The sequence below is a fragment of the Rhincodon typus genome, chromosome 42 (assembly GCF_021869965.1).
Source record: "Rhincodon typus isolate 14 chromosome 42, sRhiTyp1.1, whole genome shotgun sequence".
NCBI lineage: Eukaryota > Metazoa > Chordata > Chondrichthyes > Orectolobiformes > Rhincodontidae > Rhincodon > Rhincodon typus.
Window position 1 is genome coordinate 9081370 of NC_063373.1, and position 18322 is coordinate 9099691.

General features: G+C 43.6%; 1 protein-coding gene across 1 annotated transcript in view; it reads left to right on the forward strand.

Annotated features, from left to right (window-relative positions):
* The window catches only part of LOC109931411 (zinc finger protein 345-like), a 56109-nt gene extending 51183 nt beyond the window's left edge, over positions 1-4926 (forward strand). Inside the window, exon 6 of the mRNA XM_048619395.1 lies at positions 3661-4926. Within this exon, the coding sequence (XP_048475352.1) occupies positions 3661-4915 (1255 nt within the window). The 3' untranslated portion in view covers positions 4916-4926. The remainder of the gene's footprint in view (positions 1-3660) is intronic.
* The last annotated feature ends 13396 nt before the right edge of the window (positions 4927-18322 follow it).

The following is an 18322-nucleotide window of genomic DNA, read 5'->3' on the forward strand; positions in this document are numbered from 1 at the left end:
GAAAACCTCAACTTTAACAATCAAGAATCAAAATAAACAAGGACAGGACTGGTACAATTAAAAGTTGGGCCTTGGGTATTGCTGTAGAACAGAGACCTAGGGGCTCAGGTACATAATTATTCAAAGTTTGCATCACAGGGTGGTTAAGAAGGCAGTTAGCATGCTTGTCTTCATTGCTCAGACCTTTAAATATAAGAATTAGGACATGTTGAAGTAATACAGGAACAAAGTTGCTGGAAAAGCTCAGCAGGTCTGGCAGCATCTGTGAAGGAAAAAACAGTGAATGTTTCGGGTCCGGTGACCCTTCCTCAGAATCAGTTCTTTTGTTTTTTTTGAGGTTACACAGGACCTTGGTGAGGCCTGTTCTGGAGTACCGTGTCCACTTCTGGTCACCTTATTATATGAAGGATATTACTGGGCTGGAGAAGGTTCAGAAGAGATTTTCCAGGATGTTGCTGAGAATGGAGAGTTCGAGTCATGGGGATAGGCTGGGACTTTTTTCACTAGAGCACAGGAAGTTGAGGGATGACCTTTATGGAGGTTTATAAAATCATAAGGGGTATAGATAGGGTGAGTGGCAGGTGTCTTTTACCTTCGATGGGCGATTTCAAGACCAGGGCACATCTCACTTTTAAAGTGAGAGGAGAAAGATTTAAAAAGAGAGATGAGGGGCAACTTCTTTACACTTGTATGGAATAAACTTCCAGAGGAAGTAGTAGATGTGGCTACAGTTACAATGTTTAAAAAGACACTTAGATAAAGACATGAATAAGCAATGTTTGGAGGGATATGGGCCAAGCGCAGGCAAGTGGGACTAGTTTAGTTTGGGCTTACAGTTGGCATGGACTAGTTGGACCGAAGGGTCTGTTTCCATGTTCTATGACTCTGTAGTCATTGAATCCCTATAGTGTGGGAGAGGCCATTCGGCCCATTGACCCTCTGGAGAGGATCCCACACAAACTTCATCCCCTATCCCATCCCTGTAATTCCACACTTACCATGTCTAATCCACCTAGCCTACACATCCCTGGACACTATGGAGAATTTAGCTTGGCCAATGCATCTAACCTGCACATCTTTGAGCGTATTTAGATATTCCCTTTTAATGCCAAGACATACAAGACCACGGAAATGTGCTGGAAAGTAGGATTAGAATATTTAGTTAGTTGTTTTTGACTGGCATGGACCTGATTGGCTGAAGGGATTTTTTAAAATGAGCTACAGACCTCTGACTCAGAGCAGTGGACAGAATGGTGATAATGAAAGTGAGATATTCTCACTTTTCACACTGACAGCTGAGTTCTGGATGATTCAAGTTTCTACTGGTTGAAGGAGAAACCAGTCGGGAAGGTTTCAGAATTGCCTTGTGCAGACTAAACAGAGGAAAGGATGAGAGTCTCGGAAACAGCTGAAGCAGAGGCAAAGTCAAAGTGTCACTGAGCTGGATCTACCATGTCACAGGCCTTCACATTTGTTTCATATTCCTCTTCCATTCGCTCGATCCAGTTCTGTCGCGAGGTAGTCATGAGTTGAAGCATTTAATCTTAGCCAGCCAGACAGTGTCAGTGAAGACAGAATATTTCCAGCATTTTCTGTTCTAATTATTGTGTGGGAAATCACCGCCTTGGTAATGATACTGATCATCTTGGGGTGAAATATTTCACCATGGTCACGAACAAGAGGGATGGAGGCAGTGGTGAGAGGTTGATGTTTGTCAGGCTCTGAACACAATGACGTCATTCATCCCAACATTTAGAATCATTAGTCATAGAGTACAGTCGTAGAGTAATACAGCATGGAAACAGGCCCTTCGGCCCAAACTGGTTCCTGCTGACCGTGGTGCCAGCATTTGGTCCATATCCCTGTTAAACCCTTCCCATTTATGTACCTTTCCAAATGCTTTTTAAATGTTGTTATTCTACCTGCCTCAACCACTTTCTCTGGCAGCCCATTCCATATATGTATCACTCTCTGTGAAGATGTTGCCCCTCAGCTCCTTCTTAAATCTATTCCCTCTCTCCTTAAATCTATGCCCTCTAGTTTTCAATTCCCCATCCCTGGGAAAAACACAACATGCATTCATCCTATCTATGCCCCTCATGATCTTGTACACCTCAATAAGGTCACCCTTCATTCTACTGTGTTCCAAGGAATAAAGTCCTATCTGGCCAACCTCTCCCTATAACTTAGGCCTACTAGTTCTGGAAACATCCTCATAAATTTTCTTTGCGCACTTTGCATTTTAACCATGTCTTTCCTATAACAGGGTGCCAGAACTGTACACAATACTCACAAGTGCAGCTTCACCAACGACTTGTACAACTGTAATATAACATCTCAACTCCTATACTCAATGCCTCGACCAATGAAGGCCAGCATGCTAAATGCCTTCTTCACCATCCTGTCCACCTGTGACACAGCTTTCAACGAACTATGTACTTGGGTATTCCTAGGTCCCTCTGTTCCGCAGCACTCCTCAGAACCTTACCATTCACTGTATAAGTCCTACCTTGGTTTGACTTTTAAAAGTGCAACACCTCACACTTGTCTGTATTGAATTGCATTTGCCAATCCTCAGCCTACTTCCCCATCTGATCGAGATCCCTCTAATTTTTGATAACCTTCCTTGTTATCAATTATACCTCCTAATTTTGTATCCTTCACAAACTTACTAATCATGCTTTGTACAGTCACAACCAGATCATCTATGTAAAAACAAAGGTCCCAACACTGACCCCTGTGGCACACCACAAGTCACAGGCCTCCAGTCTGAGAAACAACTTTCAACCCTCTGCTTCCTACCATCAAGCCAGTTTTGAATCCAAATAGCTGGCTCTTCCTGGATCCCATCTGACCTAACCTTTATGACTAGCCTGCTTTGTGGGACCTTGTCAAAGGCCTTAATAAAGTCCATGCAGAGAAGATCCACTGCTCTACCCTCATCTCTCCTCTTGGTTACCTCTGAAAAATTCTAAAAGATTTGTCAGACATGATTTCCCATGCACAAATCCATGCTGACTATCCCTATCAGACCTTGACTATCCAAATGTTGGTTGATCCTGTCCCTCAGTTTCCTCTCAAAACTTGCCTGCCGCTGATGTCAGGCTCACTGGTAGTTCCCTGGCTTGCCTTTGGTATCTTTCTTAAACAATGGGACAATTTAAGTGAAGGAAATTTCTGCTCACCCAATACTGGATGTCAGACAAGTGAGGAGAGTTTTGTGATATGTTGGTACTGGTGTTTACATGCACTGCCAGGTTTTTTTAATGGTTTGAAAGATTCAGTGAAAGGTCTGGTTGATTTGCCGTTACATTAAAATCATTGTCATTCACCCCCTGCCTCACTCACCACTCTTTTTCAGACTCATTCTTTTTCTCTGTCTCCTTGCACACAGACCAGCCTCTTGTGTAGGCCCAGAGTGGGTAGGCAGATGGAAATTAGTGAACCACTCTAGTTTTTACGCCAGCTTTCATGGTCACCTATTCCTTCTGCTGGCACCACAAAATACCAGATTCAGTCAGCTCAGTATCCCTATTTGTGTTCTGTAGGTCTCTCTTTTTTTTCTGTTTTTATTCAATTAGTGCGTGTGTTTAAAAGGAAGGATTACAGTCAGGATATTGGAACCAACATCATTCAAGAGTAATATCATCGGATTGTGAGTATGGAAGGAAACAGCACCGTTAAAGTTGGAGAGAAACCGTACATGTGTTCTGTGTGCGGACAAGGATCCTCTAGCCTGTCGAAACATAAATGCAGTCAGAAAGGGAAGAAACTGTGGAAATGTGGAGATTGTGATAAGAAATTCAGTTACCCATCTCAACTGAAAAGACATCAATGCATTCACTCTCGACATAGACCATTCACCTATCCTGAGTGTGGCACAGGATTCACTGGCTCAAGCCAGCTACGTACACACCAGCAAGTTGGCACTGATGAGAAACCTTTTAAATGTCCAGATTGTGAGAAGTGCTGGAAAAGTGCCAGGGAACTCAAGTCCCATCAACTTGTTCACACCGACAAGAGACCTTTCAGGTGCTCTTACTGTGGAGCTAGATTCAAGCGCTTATCAAATGTCACTGTACACTTGAGAGCTCACACAGGAGACCGGCCATTCACCTGCTCTGAATGTGGGAAGAAATTCATTCGGTCATCTCATCTGCTGCATCACCAGCTGGTTCACAGTGGGGAGAGGCCTTATAAATGCCCAGACTGTGGTAAAGGTTTTAAAAGTACCTGGGAACTGATGTCCCATCAACATGTCCATAGCGATGACAGACCGTTCAGATGCTCTGTCTGTGGGATTGGATTCCGACATTCAACTAACCTCACTGCACACCAGCGGGTTCACACTGGGGAAAGGCCATTCACCTGCTCAGAGTGTGGGAAGACATTCACTCGCTCATCCAACCCGTTGATACCCGCATTCACACTGGCGAGAAACCTTTTAAATGTCCAGATTGTGAAAAGTACTGCAAAAGTTCTTGGGAGCTGGTATCTCATCGACGTAGTCACACTGATAAGAGACCATTCAGATGCACTCACTGTGAGAGCCAGTTCAAGCACTCGTCGCAACTCGCTGTACATGAGCGACTACACACTGGGGAGAGGCCATTCAGCTGCTCTGAATGTGGGAAGGAATTCATTCAGTCATCTCACCTGCTGCTACACCACCGAGTTCACACTGGAGAGAAACCTTTTAAATGCCCCGACTGTGGTAAAGGCTTTAAAAATACCTGGGAACTGCTGTCCCATCAACGCGTCCACACCGACGAGAGACCGTTCAGGTGCTCTCACTGTGGGACTGGGTTCAAGCGATTATGCAAGCTCACTTTACACCAGCGAGTTCACTTTGGGGAGAGACCATTCAGCGGCTCAAAGTGTAGGAAGGAATTCAGTAAGTCATCCAACCTGCTGAGACACCAGCGAGTTCACAAGCAATGACAATAACTGGAGTTTGCTGTTAATTACGTCAAAGACAGAACTATGTTAGCTGGCATAGGGTCCCATTTGATGTTTGTGAACATCAACATAGTTTTAGATGTTCTGGATAAAAATTAAATCAGCCAAGTTAAGCTTACAAGATGTTGACTGTTTGTTTGTTTTTAATGTCAATAACATAACTTATTTCTTTTTGAAGGGCTCTTCCTCTCCTGTCTCCTCCATACCCTCCACCACCAAGTGTGAGGAGTTATTTGTCATTAAGATTAATACAATCTAATCAGTTGCCTCTGTTGGACCCCTTCCTTTCCAGGCTCTTCCTAAAATTTCACTGTACAGAATTCTGAACCCGAATCCTTTAGTTTCTCTCCTATCTGCTCCAATATCTATCACTTCATTTTTTTTTGACACGAGATCCTCCATTGACTCTTTCTCATTAAATCACTGGTCACCCAACCTCTCCACATCTGTTGATATTAACAGTTCTCTCTTCAGGTCTGCTTCCCTCCTTTTAAATCTGTATTTATCACCCTCTCCTTAAAATCAAATCCATGACCCCATGATCTTTGCAAGGTAGTGCCCTCATCTTTAACCTTACCTTTTCTACCTTGTACTTGAGCATCCTATTACTTCCAAGATCCAGCCTCATGTTTCGTAGAACTCCATGTTTGAATCCTTCCAATCAGGTTTCTATCCCTGATCTAGAGAAACAGCATTGTCTAAAGTCTCAACCGACATGTCTAACTGGGACTGAAGTAAACTGTCTTTGTCCATCTCAATCTGTCTGTGGCCTTGGACAATAACTACAATACCATTCTGCTCCAACGTCTCTCCACAGTCATCAGGCTGGATGGGGCTGCATTCTTCTCTGGCCAGTGCCAGCACAGGCCCAAAACTCTGCACCGTATTCCACATGCAGTCTGAACAGAGCCTTATACAGTGTCAGCAGTAGATTTCTGCTGTTGTATTCTGGACCTCTGTGAATGAGGGCTGACGTTGCATTGGGCTTCCTAACTGCTAAATGAGCCTGCACGTAAACCTTAAGAGAATCCAAATTCCGATTTTTTATCAGTCTCTGTGCTTCATATTTCTGAAGCCTTTCCCAATTTAGGAAATAGTGTGCATCTCTATGCATCTCTATGCTTGTTACCAAAGTGCGTGACCTCACACTTGCCACATTCTACTTCATCTACCACTTCCACAGTTCCCTCTGTTATCCCAAAATGATCCAGCCTTGGCCTTTTATTTCTCACCAACATATCCCAACATCATCTGAGACAGTGTCAATTGTCATATGAACTCTGACAGCTCCAAGCTCTACCTTGACCTGTCCATTGTTGTTAAACGATCAAGATTGTTTCTCTGTGATCCAGTGATGGATGTGCAAATATTTACTACAGTTAAGTGTTGGGAAGAGTGTTTCTGTTCACCCATGACCAACTCTGTTCCTTTCCCTGGCCACTGTCTGAAAGTAAACACACTGGTTTTCATGTTTGATCACAAGATGAGATTCTAACGTGCGTGTATATGTGTGTCCTGAGAATCTTCTGTGCATACAGAACCTTTAAATCAGACCCCACAGACAGCACTTTTTTTTAAAAAATTGCCTTTCAATAATCATGCATCAACTCTATAAATTAAGTGATCATACAAGGCATTGTTCAGAATTTTGCTTTGTGTTTTCTGTTAATATTTTCTCTCTAATACCCTGTTGAAAGTGTTTTTCCAAAGGCATCACTTTGGTGTGGGATAGGGATTGAGAAAGTTGATTGTTGTTTCTATGGAATTCACTCTCTCAAATCTATAATTCCCTGTCCCATTGGGACAGCGTGTATGAGAACAAGCACCAACCAGACAACTTGGGACTTGGACAGGCTAAGACAGTGGGCAAAGAAGTGGCAGATGGAATACAATGTGGCAAGTGTGAGGTCATGCACTTTGGTAGGAAGAATAGAGGGTTACACTATTTCCTATAGGGAAAGGGTTTGGAAATCTGAAGCATAAAGAGACTGGGGAGTCTGAGTTCAGGATTCTCTTTAAGGTTTAAATGCAGATTCATTTGGCAGTTAGGAAGCCAAATGCAATGTTAGCCTTCATTCAAGAGGGCTAGAATACAACAGCAGAGATGTACTACTGAGGCTGCAAAAGGCTCTGGTCAGACTGCATTTGGAATACTGTGAGCAGTTTTGTGTCTATAGATAAGGAATAATGTGCCTGGCAATTGTGTTGGAGGTGTTCCAGAGGAGGTCTACAAGAATGATCTTGTGTGAAGGGTTTGTCAGATGAGGAGCGATTGAGGACCCTAGGAGTAGTGATTGGGACCTGGTTGACCTTGTTAATGATGAGATTCTGAATTGGGGTTATTAACCTGGGCCAGTCAGGAAAGCCTTGGCTGACCAATATAACCAGATCAGAATTTCATCAGTTAAGAACCGTCTCTCATGATTATTGGAGGCATATGGCTGGCATTGGCATTTCTGCTGCCACTTTTCACTGTCCTCCCCCACTCCACCAAAGGTCTGGAAATATCAGGTTTAACCTGGTGTGGAGCCTTCTCCCCACGAGGAGGAGCTGATGGCCTGGTGGTATAATTGCTGGACTGTTAATCCACAGACCCAGATAACATAATAAAAACCGAAAGATCTGTGGATGCTGTAAATTGGGAGCAAAAACAAAGTTGCTGGAAAAGCTCAGCAGGTCTAGCAGCATCTGTGAAGGAAAAAACAGAGTTAACGTTTCAGGTCCTATTCTGAGGAAGGCTCACCGGTCCCGAAATGTTAACTTTTTTTTCCCTTCACAGATGCAGCCAGATCTGCTGAGCTTTTCCAGCAACTTTGTGTTTGACCCAAATAACATTCCGGGTCTCCGAATTCGAATCCTGCCATGGCAAATGGTGGAATTTGAATGTAATAAAATATCTGGAATTAAGAATCTAATGATGACTATGAAGCCATTGTCAATGGGCAATATATGCTGCCTAGCCAGCAATGCCCTCATCCCATTGATGAATAAAGGGCAGGAGGAGGGAAAGAAATGCAACTCTACTAGAGTTATCCCTTGGTGGGGCAGTGTCCACAAGGACAAAAAGTGTCACCAGCAGCACCCCCACAGTCGTCGGGAATGGTTGAGTAAACCCTGGACTTGTTTGCTTGTCAACTGTGCTGGTCCTTTTATGTGTTCAATGTTCCTGATCATTGTGGACACCCATTCAAAGTGCTTGGATGTGCATAAAGTTTGTTCAGCAAACTCAGGGATGACGATTGAGAAGCTGTGAGCATCATTTGCAATACACAGACTCCCGGAAGGGTACGCCCTCAGAGTGCAGGGATGACCCTTTAAAACTGAGCTGAGGAGGAATTTCTTCAGCCATAGCGTCGTGAATCTGTGAAACTCATTGCATCAGAAGGCTGTGGAGGCCGAGCTATTGAATGTATTTAAGACAGAGAGAGATAGGTTTGTGATTAGTAGTGGGATGGATCAAGGCTTACGGGGAGAAGGCTGTAAAATGGGGTTGAGAAACGTAGAGTCATAGAGTAATACAGCATGGAAACAGGTCCTTTGGCCCAAACTGGTCCATGCTGACCATGGTGCCCACTCAGTTCCAATTGCCCGCATTTGGTCCATATCCTTCTAAACCCTTCCCATTCATGTACCTTTCCAAATGTTTTTTTAAATGTTGCGTTTGTACCTGCCTCAACCACTTTCTTTGGCAGCCCATTCCATATACACACCATTCTCTGCGTGAAGATGTTGCCCCTCAGGTCCTTCTTAAATCTTTCCCCTCTCACCTTAAATGTATGCCTTCTAGTTTTCAATTCCCCATCCCTGGGAAAAAGATTATATGCATTCATCCTATCTATGCCCCTCATGATTTTATACACCTCAATAAGGTTGCCCCTCATTCTACTACGTTCCAAGGAATAAATGCCTATACTCCCTGTAACTCAGGCCTACTAGTCCTGGCAATATCCTCATAAATCTTCTTTGCACACTTTCCAGTTTAACTATATTTTTCTACAACAGGGTGACCAAAACTGTACACAATACTCCAAGTGCGGCCTCACCAACGACTTATACAACTGTAACATAACATCCTAACTCCTATACTCAATGCCTTGACCGATGAAGGTCAGCATGCTAAATGCCTTCTTCACCACCCTGTCTACCTGTGATGCTGTTTTCAATGAACGATGTACTTGTACTCCAAGGTCCCTCTGTTCCACAATACTCCTCAGGACCTTACCATTTACAAGTCCTACCTGGTTTGACTTTCAAAAGTGCAACACCTCACACTTACCTGTATTGAATTGCATTTGCCAATCTTCAGCCCACTTCCCCATCTGATCAAGATGTCTCTGTAATTTTTGATAACCTTCCTTGCTATCAATGATACCTCCTAATTTTGTATCATTCACAAACTTACTAATCATGCCTTGTACATTCACAGACCCACCCAATCGACCTCTGCTACGTCCAGCCTAATGGCCACAAAATTGGCCTTGCTCCAGTTTTGCACCTTTTACCTGTGAACCTGAGCTATCTTTTTCCATAACTATGTTAGAACTAAGAGAGTTTTGGTCACTGGACCCAGTGTGCTCTCCGACTGACACTTAAGTCATTTGTCCGACCTTTTTTCCGTAAGAGGAGGTCCAGTGTTGCACTCTCCCAAGTAGGGCCCTCTACATATTGATTTAGGAAATTTTCTTGGACACATTTGACAAATTCCACCCTGTTCGGGCCTTTTACACTCTGGGGCAATCTCCAACCAATACCAATGTATTATTCCTATAGGTATCTGCAATCTCTCTACACATCTGCACCTCTAGTACCCGCTGGCTATTTGGGGTCTCTCATACAGTCCCAACAGAGTGACGACCCCCTTCTTGTTTCTAAGTTCTAACCATATGGTCTCATTTGATGACCCCTCAAGAACATTCTGTCTAAGCACTGTTGTTATGTCCTCCCTTATCAAAACGGCAGCTCCCCCTCCTCGCTTACTTGTACTTCTGTCATGCCTGTAGCTTCTGTATCCTGGAACATGGAGCTGCCAGTCCTGCCCTTCTCTCAGCCTTGTTTCTAATACGGCTATAATATCCCAGTCCCCTGAGCCAACCCATGCTCTGAGCTCATCTGCCTTACCAGTTGGGCTTCGTGCGTTGAAATAAACTGCACTTGAAAACAGAAGTCTTTTCCCTCCCTTTACTGCGCCCCTGGCTATCCTGAATAGCAAACTTGCTCTTGATGGCTCATGTATTTTTCCCTGACTTCTCAACGGCCCCTCTCTTATTCAGAGTCCCACCTCCCCCACCACTACCCCACCCCCACCCCCACCAAACTACTTTACACCCTCCCGGTTAACATTGGCAAATTTCCCCATGAGGATATTGGACCTCCTCCAGTTGAAGTGCAACCTATCCCTCTTGGGCGGGTCACTTCTACCCCAGAGGAGATCCCAGTGATCCAAGAACTGAAAACCCTGTCCCCTACATCAGCTTCTCAGCCACACATTCATCTGGCCTATCTTTCTATTTCTATCTTCACTGGCACATGGCACTGGGAGTAATCCGGAGATCAGTACCTTTGAGGTCCTGCTTTTTAACTTCTTCCCTAACTCCCTATACTTGTTTCACAGGACCCCATCCCTTTGTCTACCTGTCGCATTTACACCAATGTGCACACTGACCTCTGGCTCTTCACCCTCCCCCTTCAGAATGTCCTGCAACCGCTCAGGGATATCCATGACCCTGGCACCCAGGAGGCAATACACCATCTCGGTGTCTCTTCTGCAGACACAGAATCTCCTATCTGTCCCCCTCACAATGGAGTTTCCTATCAGTATCGCTCTGTCTGACTGCACCCTTTCCATTTGAGCCTCAGAGCTGGTCACAGCACCACTGACCTGACTGCTGCTGCTAGCCCCTGAAAGGTCATCCACCCAATAGTATCCAAAGTGGTATATCCATTATTGAGGGGAATGGCCACAGGGGAACCCTGCACTATCTGCTTTCCACCAACACGTTCTTTCCGTCCAGACTGAAGGCAGTGGGGATGGTAGTTAGGGCAGTGGCATGCTCCTCTTGCAGGATGTGGGAGATCAGGAAGACTTCCAGTTTCCCTGGTGGCTAATCCTGTGGGAAGTGCTGCATCTCCTCACAGATCACGTTAGGGAAATGGAAGTTGGAACTGGATGCACTAAGGATCATCCAGAATGCAGAGAACATCATGGATAAGAGCTATGGTGAAGTGATCACTCCTAAGATGCAGGCTGCAGGTAACTGGGTGACCACCAGAAGAGGTAAGGCGGATCACTTCACCATAGCTCTTATCCATGATGTTCTCTGCATTCTGGATGATCCTTAGTGCATCCAGTTCCAACTTCCATTTCCCTAATGTGATCTGTGAGGAGATGCAGCACTTCCCACAGGATTAGCCACCAGGGAAACTGGAAGTCTTCCTGATCTCCCACATCCTGCAAGAGGAGCATGCCACTGCCCTAACTACCATCCCCACTGCCTTCAGTCTGGACGGAAAGAACGTAGAGCTAAAGAGCCCTTCCCTGCTCTTACCTGTATGCCTGCTCAGTCTCTTCATGCCGAAACCTCTCGAGCAAACGCCTCAGCACTTCCACTCTACACTGGCCCACTCTCTTAATGGCTGCTGCCTTGTATACTTTTACTTTGCCAGTCATCATCCTCACAGAGCATTTTCTTTTGTTCAGAGGAGGAAGGAAAGTGGGAAACACCAATGTATTATTTCAGGTTTAACCATACCTTGATACCAGGTTCTCTCTGATCCACTGTCCTTCCAAGTTTCCTTCCCATTCTCACCCTTCATTTGCTGTCCAAAATCCTTGTAATTGTTGTTCCATAAGGATTTATCCTTGGTCCATCCTATTTCTCATCTACGTGCTCCCACTATGTGATATCATCCAAAAGCTCCATGGTAGTTTTCACATGTACACTGACAACTGCCAGCTCTACCTCACCACCATCCTTCACTGTTTTGAAATGATCAAATAGTTTATCCCATACCTAGTACTGGATGAGCAGAAATTAATGCCATTTAAAAATCTGGAAGTTCATATCTATTACCTTTAGTCACCACTAAAATTTCAGTTCCCTAACTATTGAGTCCATCCATGTTCTGGGAATTGTCTGGGGCTGAATCACACTCCTCATAATCTACATGTCGTCTTTGATTGGTTCAAACAACATAACCAAATCAACACCAATGCCAAATATTTCTCTAATGAACTTGATCAGTCTCATTTCCCCTAGCCCAGCTCATCTGCTGCTGATATATTTACCCTTAGCCTTAACATTTCCAATACATTCCTGCCCAGCCTCTCACATTAACTCCCAGGTAACAGCACAGCATTGGGACACCTTCAGGCTTCCCATACCCAACCTGCGATAAAAAGGTCCCAAAGTTGGGATTTACATTCTAGTGTGGCAGGGTTCTGCATTTTAATGTAACTCTAAAGGATAGACTATAATGTAAACAACAATGTAGAATTATAGAAAATTGCATTTGACATGTTGCACTAAACTTTGTTTGCCATGTGTGTATGATCAAGTTGTTTGTACCAAAATCATAGCCAGCAGAAACCCAATGGTCTATGTATTGAAATATCCACAAGGAAAGATTGCAGTACCTGTATTGGCTGTTTTTCCACATTAATGTACTTAAGAAGTTGTACAGCAATGATCCAAACCGGAAAAGAAAGCTAATGCTCAGAGATTATTTATGCTCAGAAATTATTTAAATAATCTCTTTTAATACTTAACAGCAACATCTATTTAATGTTGCTCATGGGTCATCTGGAACCTGGTGTTTAGCTGCTCCACTTGGGCAAGTTATACAGCATAGAAACAGACCCTTCAGTCCAACTCGTCCATGCCAACCAGACATCCTAAATTAATCTAGTCCTGTTTCCCAGCGTTTGGCCCATATCCCTCTAAACCCTTCCTACTCATGTACCCATCTAGATGCCTTTTAAATGTTATAATTGTACCAGCCTCCACTACTTTTTCTGGCAGTTTGTTACATACACACACCACTCTCTGCATGGAAAAGCCACCCCTTAGGTCCCTTTTAAATCTCTCGCCTCTCAACTTAAACCTATGTCCTCTAGTTTTGGATTCCCCTACCCTGGGAAAAAGACCTTGGCTGGAAATCCATGCCCCTCCATGATTTTATAAACTTCTATAAGGTCGTCCCTCAGCCTCTGATGCTCCAGGGAAAATAGCCCCAGCCTATGCAGCCTCCCGCTATAGTACAAACCCTCCAACCCTGGCAACATCCTTGTAAGTCTTTTCTGAACCCTTTCAAGTTTCACAGCATCTTACCTATAGCTAGGAGACCAGAATTGAAAGCAGCATTTCAAAAGTGTTCTCATCAGGCGTGTGACCTCCGACTTCCTAAACTCAATGCACTGACCAATAAAGGCAAGCATATCAAATGCCTTATTCACTATCCTATCTACCCATGACTCCATTTTCAAAGAACTATGAACTTGCACTCCGAGGTGTCTTTGTTCAGCAACACTCCCCAGGACCTTACCATTAAGTGTATACATCCTGCCCTGATTTGCCTTTCCAAACTGCAGCGGCTCACATTTGTCTAAATTAAACTCCATCTGCCACTCTTCGGCCCATCTAATCAAGGTCCCGTTGTGCTCTGAGATAACCTTCTTGGCTGTCCACTACACCACCAATTCTGGTGTCACGTGCGACTTACTAATGATATCCCCTATATTCACATCCAATCATTTATATAAATGACATAAAGCAGTGGACGCAGCACCGATCCTCATGGCGCACCGCTGGTCACAGGCCTCCAGTCCAAAAAGCAACCCTCCACCACTACTGTCTGTCTCCCATTTTCAAGCCAGTTATGTATCCAAATGGCTTGTTCTCCCTGTATTCCGTGTAATCTAACCTTGTTAACCAACCTACTGATGTATCAGAATTCATATCCACTAACAACTTTTAATATTAACTTCATAAATCATGTCCATTAATCCATTAATTAGTGGTTATAATGCTAACTGCAGATTTCTGTGTACCAGCCACCGTACCCCCCCCACCCCCCGCCCCATTCAAACCAATTCAGGAGCTCGCTACTGTATCAGATTACAACCACTTGAAGTTGCGGTTATGTTCCGCTTGAAAGTGCAGGCATGCATAATGCGCTATGTAAACAACCCCATTTAAGAAGACTCACATTCCATTCAAAGGTGCAGTCAGGCGTGATGGCTAACAAAACCGCACAGACACCACAGGATGGAACCTTTCTGCACTCCCACACCAAAAGTAGTGTTGTTTGACATTAAAATCTAACTGTAAATGGGTGCTATTACCAACCCCTTATCTAAACCCCTCTCCAGCCAGAGTGGCTCCAAGTATTATTCAAAGATGAAAATTGGATTAGCCCTCTTTAAAGTAAAATGTTACTTCCATGCAGACTTTTCCTGTATATTATGTAACAAGGTACTTGTCCCAAGTTTTTATTCAATATGTACATAAGAAAACTTTACCCCACTAATAAAACTAACAAATGCTATGCAGTGTATGTAAGCAACCGTTAACCTAATAATAAAACTAACAGCGCTATGTCTGGAACCGCGCGACCTTGAATGAATAAATGAAACTAACGAAAGAAACGATAGTAAATAAAAGCCACAGACAACCAAAATTGTTAGGAACCCAGGCTTTTATTTAAAAAAGTCACAAGATACCTTTTTCCAACTTTAAAATTCTAACCTCGAAAATAACAAGACTAACACCTTTTGAATTATGCAAGGACAAACCAGACAGACACGTTCATCTCATTAAAATGACTATTAACACTCAGCAATAACTGCTAACATTTAGCAAATGTTTAAACCATTCTCTAATTTCCTGCAAAACGGTTTTTGTACAACATCTACTGCTTAACACTCAAGTGTTGGAATGTTAATGTATGCTTAAATTCTGTGTAAAAAAAGGCTGCTTTTGAGCTATAATTCTGGGATTCTATTTTGCCTTACATTGTGCTGCTGTGAATGTGCAATAAAGAGGCTATTTTCGCTTCTCACTGATCCTGGCTATCTGGTTCTTTGAATGCGATCTCACACTACCGTGTCAAATGCCTTACTGAAGTCCAAGTAGACCATGTCTACCTCTCTGCCTTCATCAATCCTTTTTGTCACTTACTCAAAAAATTCAATCAAGTTAGTGACTCTTTGGAAAGTTAAAATCCCTTACCATAACAACCGTATTATTCTCACAGCTAACTGAGATCTCCTTACTTCTCAATTTTCCACTGACTATGGGGGGGGGGGGGGGGGGCTGCGGAGGCAGGATGGTGGTCTGGTGGTGGTCTATAGTACAATCCCAATAAGGTGATCATCCCTTTCTTATTTTTCAGTTGCACCCAAATAACCTCACAGAATGCACTCCACAGAATATCCTCCCCATTTGATATTGATTATTAATCAAGTAATAATCAATCATTACTTGATTAGGTAATGTTATCCCTAATCAAAAATGGAACTCTCCCCGCCCTTTTGCTCCCTCCACCTTTCTATCCTTCCTATAATATCTATACCTCCAGACTATTTAGCTGCCAGTCCTGTCCATCCCTCCTCCACATGTCTGTAATAGCTATGATACCCCATTCCCATGTTCCCAACCATGCCCTGAGTTCATCTACTTTACCTGTCAGGCCTCTCGAATTGAAATAAATGCAGTTTAATTGATCAGTCCTACCTCATTCTCCTCTTTGCTCCCACCTGCCTTGACTGCTTGACACTCCTTTCCTCAACTGCTCCAGTCTCAGACTGATCACTTTTCTCACTATCTCTCTGGGTAGAAGTCTCCAAATCTATTTCCAAAAAGTGAATCAAAAACATTCAGAATTGTGACACATTAGCACATTTCTAGTTTTGCACTATGTATTCATGATTGGGTCCATAAAGTCCACCAACCTTTGAACAAAAAAGGGGTTTCTGTTATGTAGAGAGATAACAGAGGCTTGGGCTTAGAAAATTATTCTTGGAACTGAGAAGGCAAACGGCGATTCAGTTGAGGTGAAGATTTTAGCCTGGTCATTTTTACCTGCAGTGGGGCATAAATGATTCACACTGTCAGAATGTTTGGTAACCACAGAATGCAGCTTTCAGATAATTAGCAAATAACGCAGGGTGATGAATGTGGAGATTATTTTACGCACTAAATTCTGAGGTTCTGGAACACACTGAAGCCTGTATGCCTCTATCCATGTTTTTTTTTCACTCTATGATCTGCTTGTACTGCTAGTAAACAAAGCTTTTCACTATATTTAGGTACACGTGACAATAAATCAAATCAGAATCGGAGTTGGTACAGATTCTGCAGCAACCCCAGGGTACAATCCCATGGGCTGATAGGTCACCAGGCCATGTGCTTTGCAAATAATGCACACTGCACCATCTGCTGTGAATGATAAAGCCCATCCAGAAGAAGCAGAGAGAGAGAGAGAAATCGTTTTCCTCCCCCATGGGATCCACCTAGTGGACCCCAGATCCAGCCCAATAGGCAGGAAGTGGGAGGGACCCTGGCTGTGACCGTAGTGTGGGCATTTACAGGAGCTTGAAGGGAGCCGATATATTGGCAAATGGGAAATAAATGAAGACAAAGTGGACTGGGAGGTTTTATGAACGCCCATTGTGGGCTGCCAGAGACGAATTAGAAGCTCCCAGCCCTGCATTTGGAGCAGGCAGGAAATGTCGCCATCTTTATTGGGGGAAATGTCGTATGCGTGGGTGCCATGTTTATAGGGGGCAAAATGCAGCAGCCTTTGTTTGACAGGAGTCAGAAGGGCAGGATTTACAAACAGCAAACTCAAACCAAAAGAAACATTTGACTCTTGAATTTCTATCCCAGACTGAGAGTCATGGGTTTTTTTTGTAAATTCCCAGGGGTCAGAAGGACAGGATTCACAGACAGCAAACTCACAGCTAGCAGTAACTAGTGAAGGAAAGATACAGTGGTTTTCCTCAGGCTTAAAGTGAGTTTTTATTGAAAACAACTGAAACAGGTCTCCTAGGCAAGTTGAGATCTTGTCACTTGTCTATATCTTGTTCACAGCAACAAGCCATAAAAGCTACCTGAGAACCAATCACAAAGTGTTGAAAGGCAGAAGATCTTTGTCGTTATTAACCGGTCACTAGTCTACAAACCAGTCAGCTTCTTGTTGCTAAACAAAGCTCCATCTGTAAATTCACCCTCGGTTCCAGTTTGTCCACAAACTACAATCGAGTTTCTCCTTGAACAAAAAGCTGTAAAAGTGGTGCTTGCAATCAGAGTTGGGTCACTTGCTTTCAATGTATTCAGCACTTCAGTCAATCTTGGCTTTGAAGCGGTTGATTTCTCATTTCTTGTGAAGGGAGGCAATGGCCTAATGGTATTATCGCTAGACTACTAGTCCAGAGATCCAGATGATGTTCTTAGGGACCCAGATTTGAATCCCACCATGGTGGAATTTGAATCCAATGAAACTCTGAAATTAAGAGTCTAATGATGACCATGAAAGTGTTGCTGATTGTCTCTAGGCGTGAGGCTGGAAAATCACAGCAGGTTAGACAGCACCTGAGGGGCGGGTAAGTCAATGTTTCGGGCTGAAACCCTTTGTTAGGACTGAAATCGTTGACTGACCTGCTGTGCTTTTCCAGCCTCTCACCTATAGACTCTGGCTTCCAGCATCTGCAGTCCTTATTGCCTCCAACAAACTGTTGCTGATTGTTGAGAAATCTCATCTGGTTCACTAACATCTTTTAGAGAAGGAAGTACTATACGTACTTCCAGACTCACAGCAATATGTTTGGCTCTTGCCCATTTCTGAAGAAGGATCCCGACCCGGAACATCAGCTTTCCTGCTCCTCTGATGCTGCCTGGCCTGCTGTGTTCATCCAGCTCCACACTGTGTTACTATGGTTGACTCTTGACTGATGCTAGGTAATTGGGAATGGGCAATAAGTACTGGTTGAGCCAGCAATGACCACATTTGTGAATGAATTTTTACAAAAATTCAGTATAAAATTGTAAATGATGGAATGATAACAAACACTATTTTTCGTGTTGCTGTCTCTTTGAACAAACAGTTGTGTTTATGATTTTAACCCAATAAATTCCTCATTCTCAAATACTTGCCACGTCCCTTTAACTATTCCTTTTCGACTCAGGTTCCAGCATCCCTTCAGGTAGAATATTCTGGATCGTAACAACTCTCTGTTGGTGCAGGAACTTCTGAATTCTGTGTTGAGTCTGCAGCTGTGTAAAGTGCCAACTTGGAAGATGAGCTGCTGTTCCTGAAGCTTCAGTGGAACTGTGCAGAAGGCTGAGGACAGAGAGGTCAAAATGGG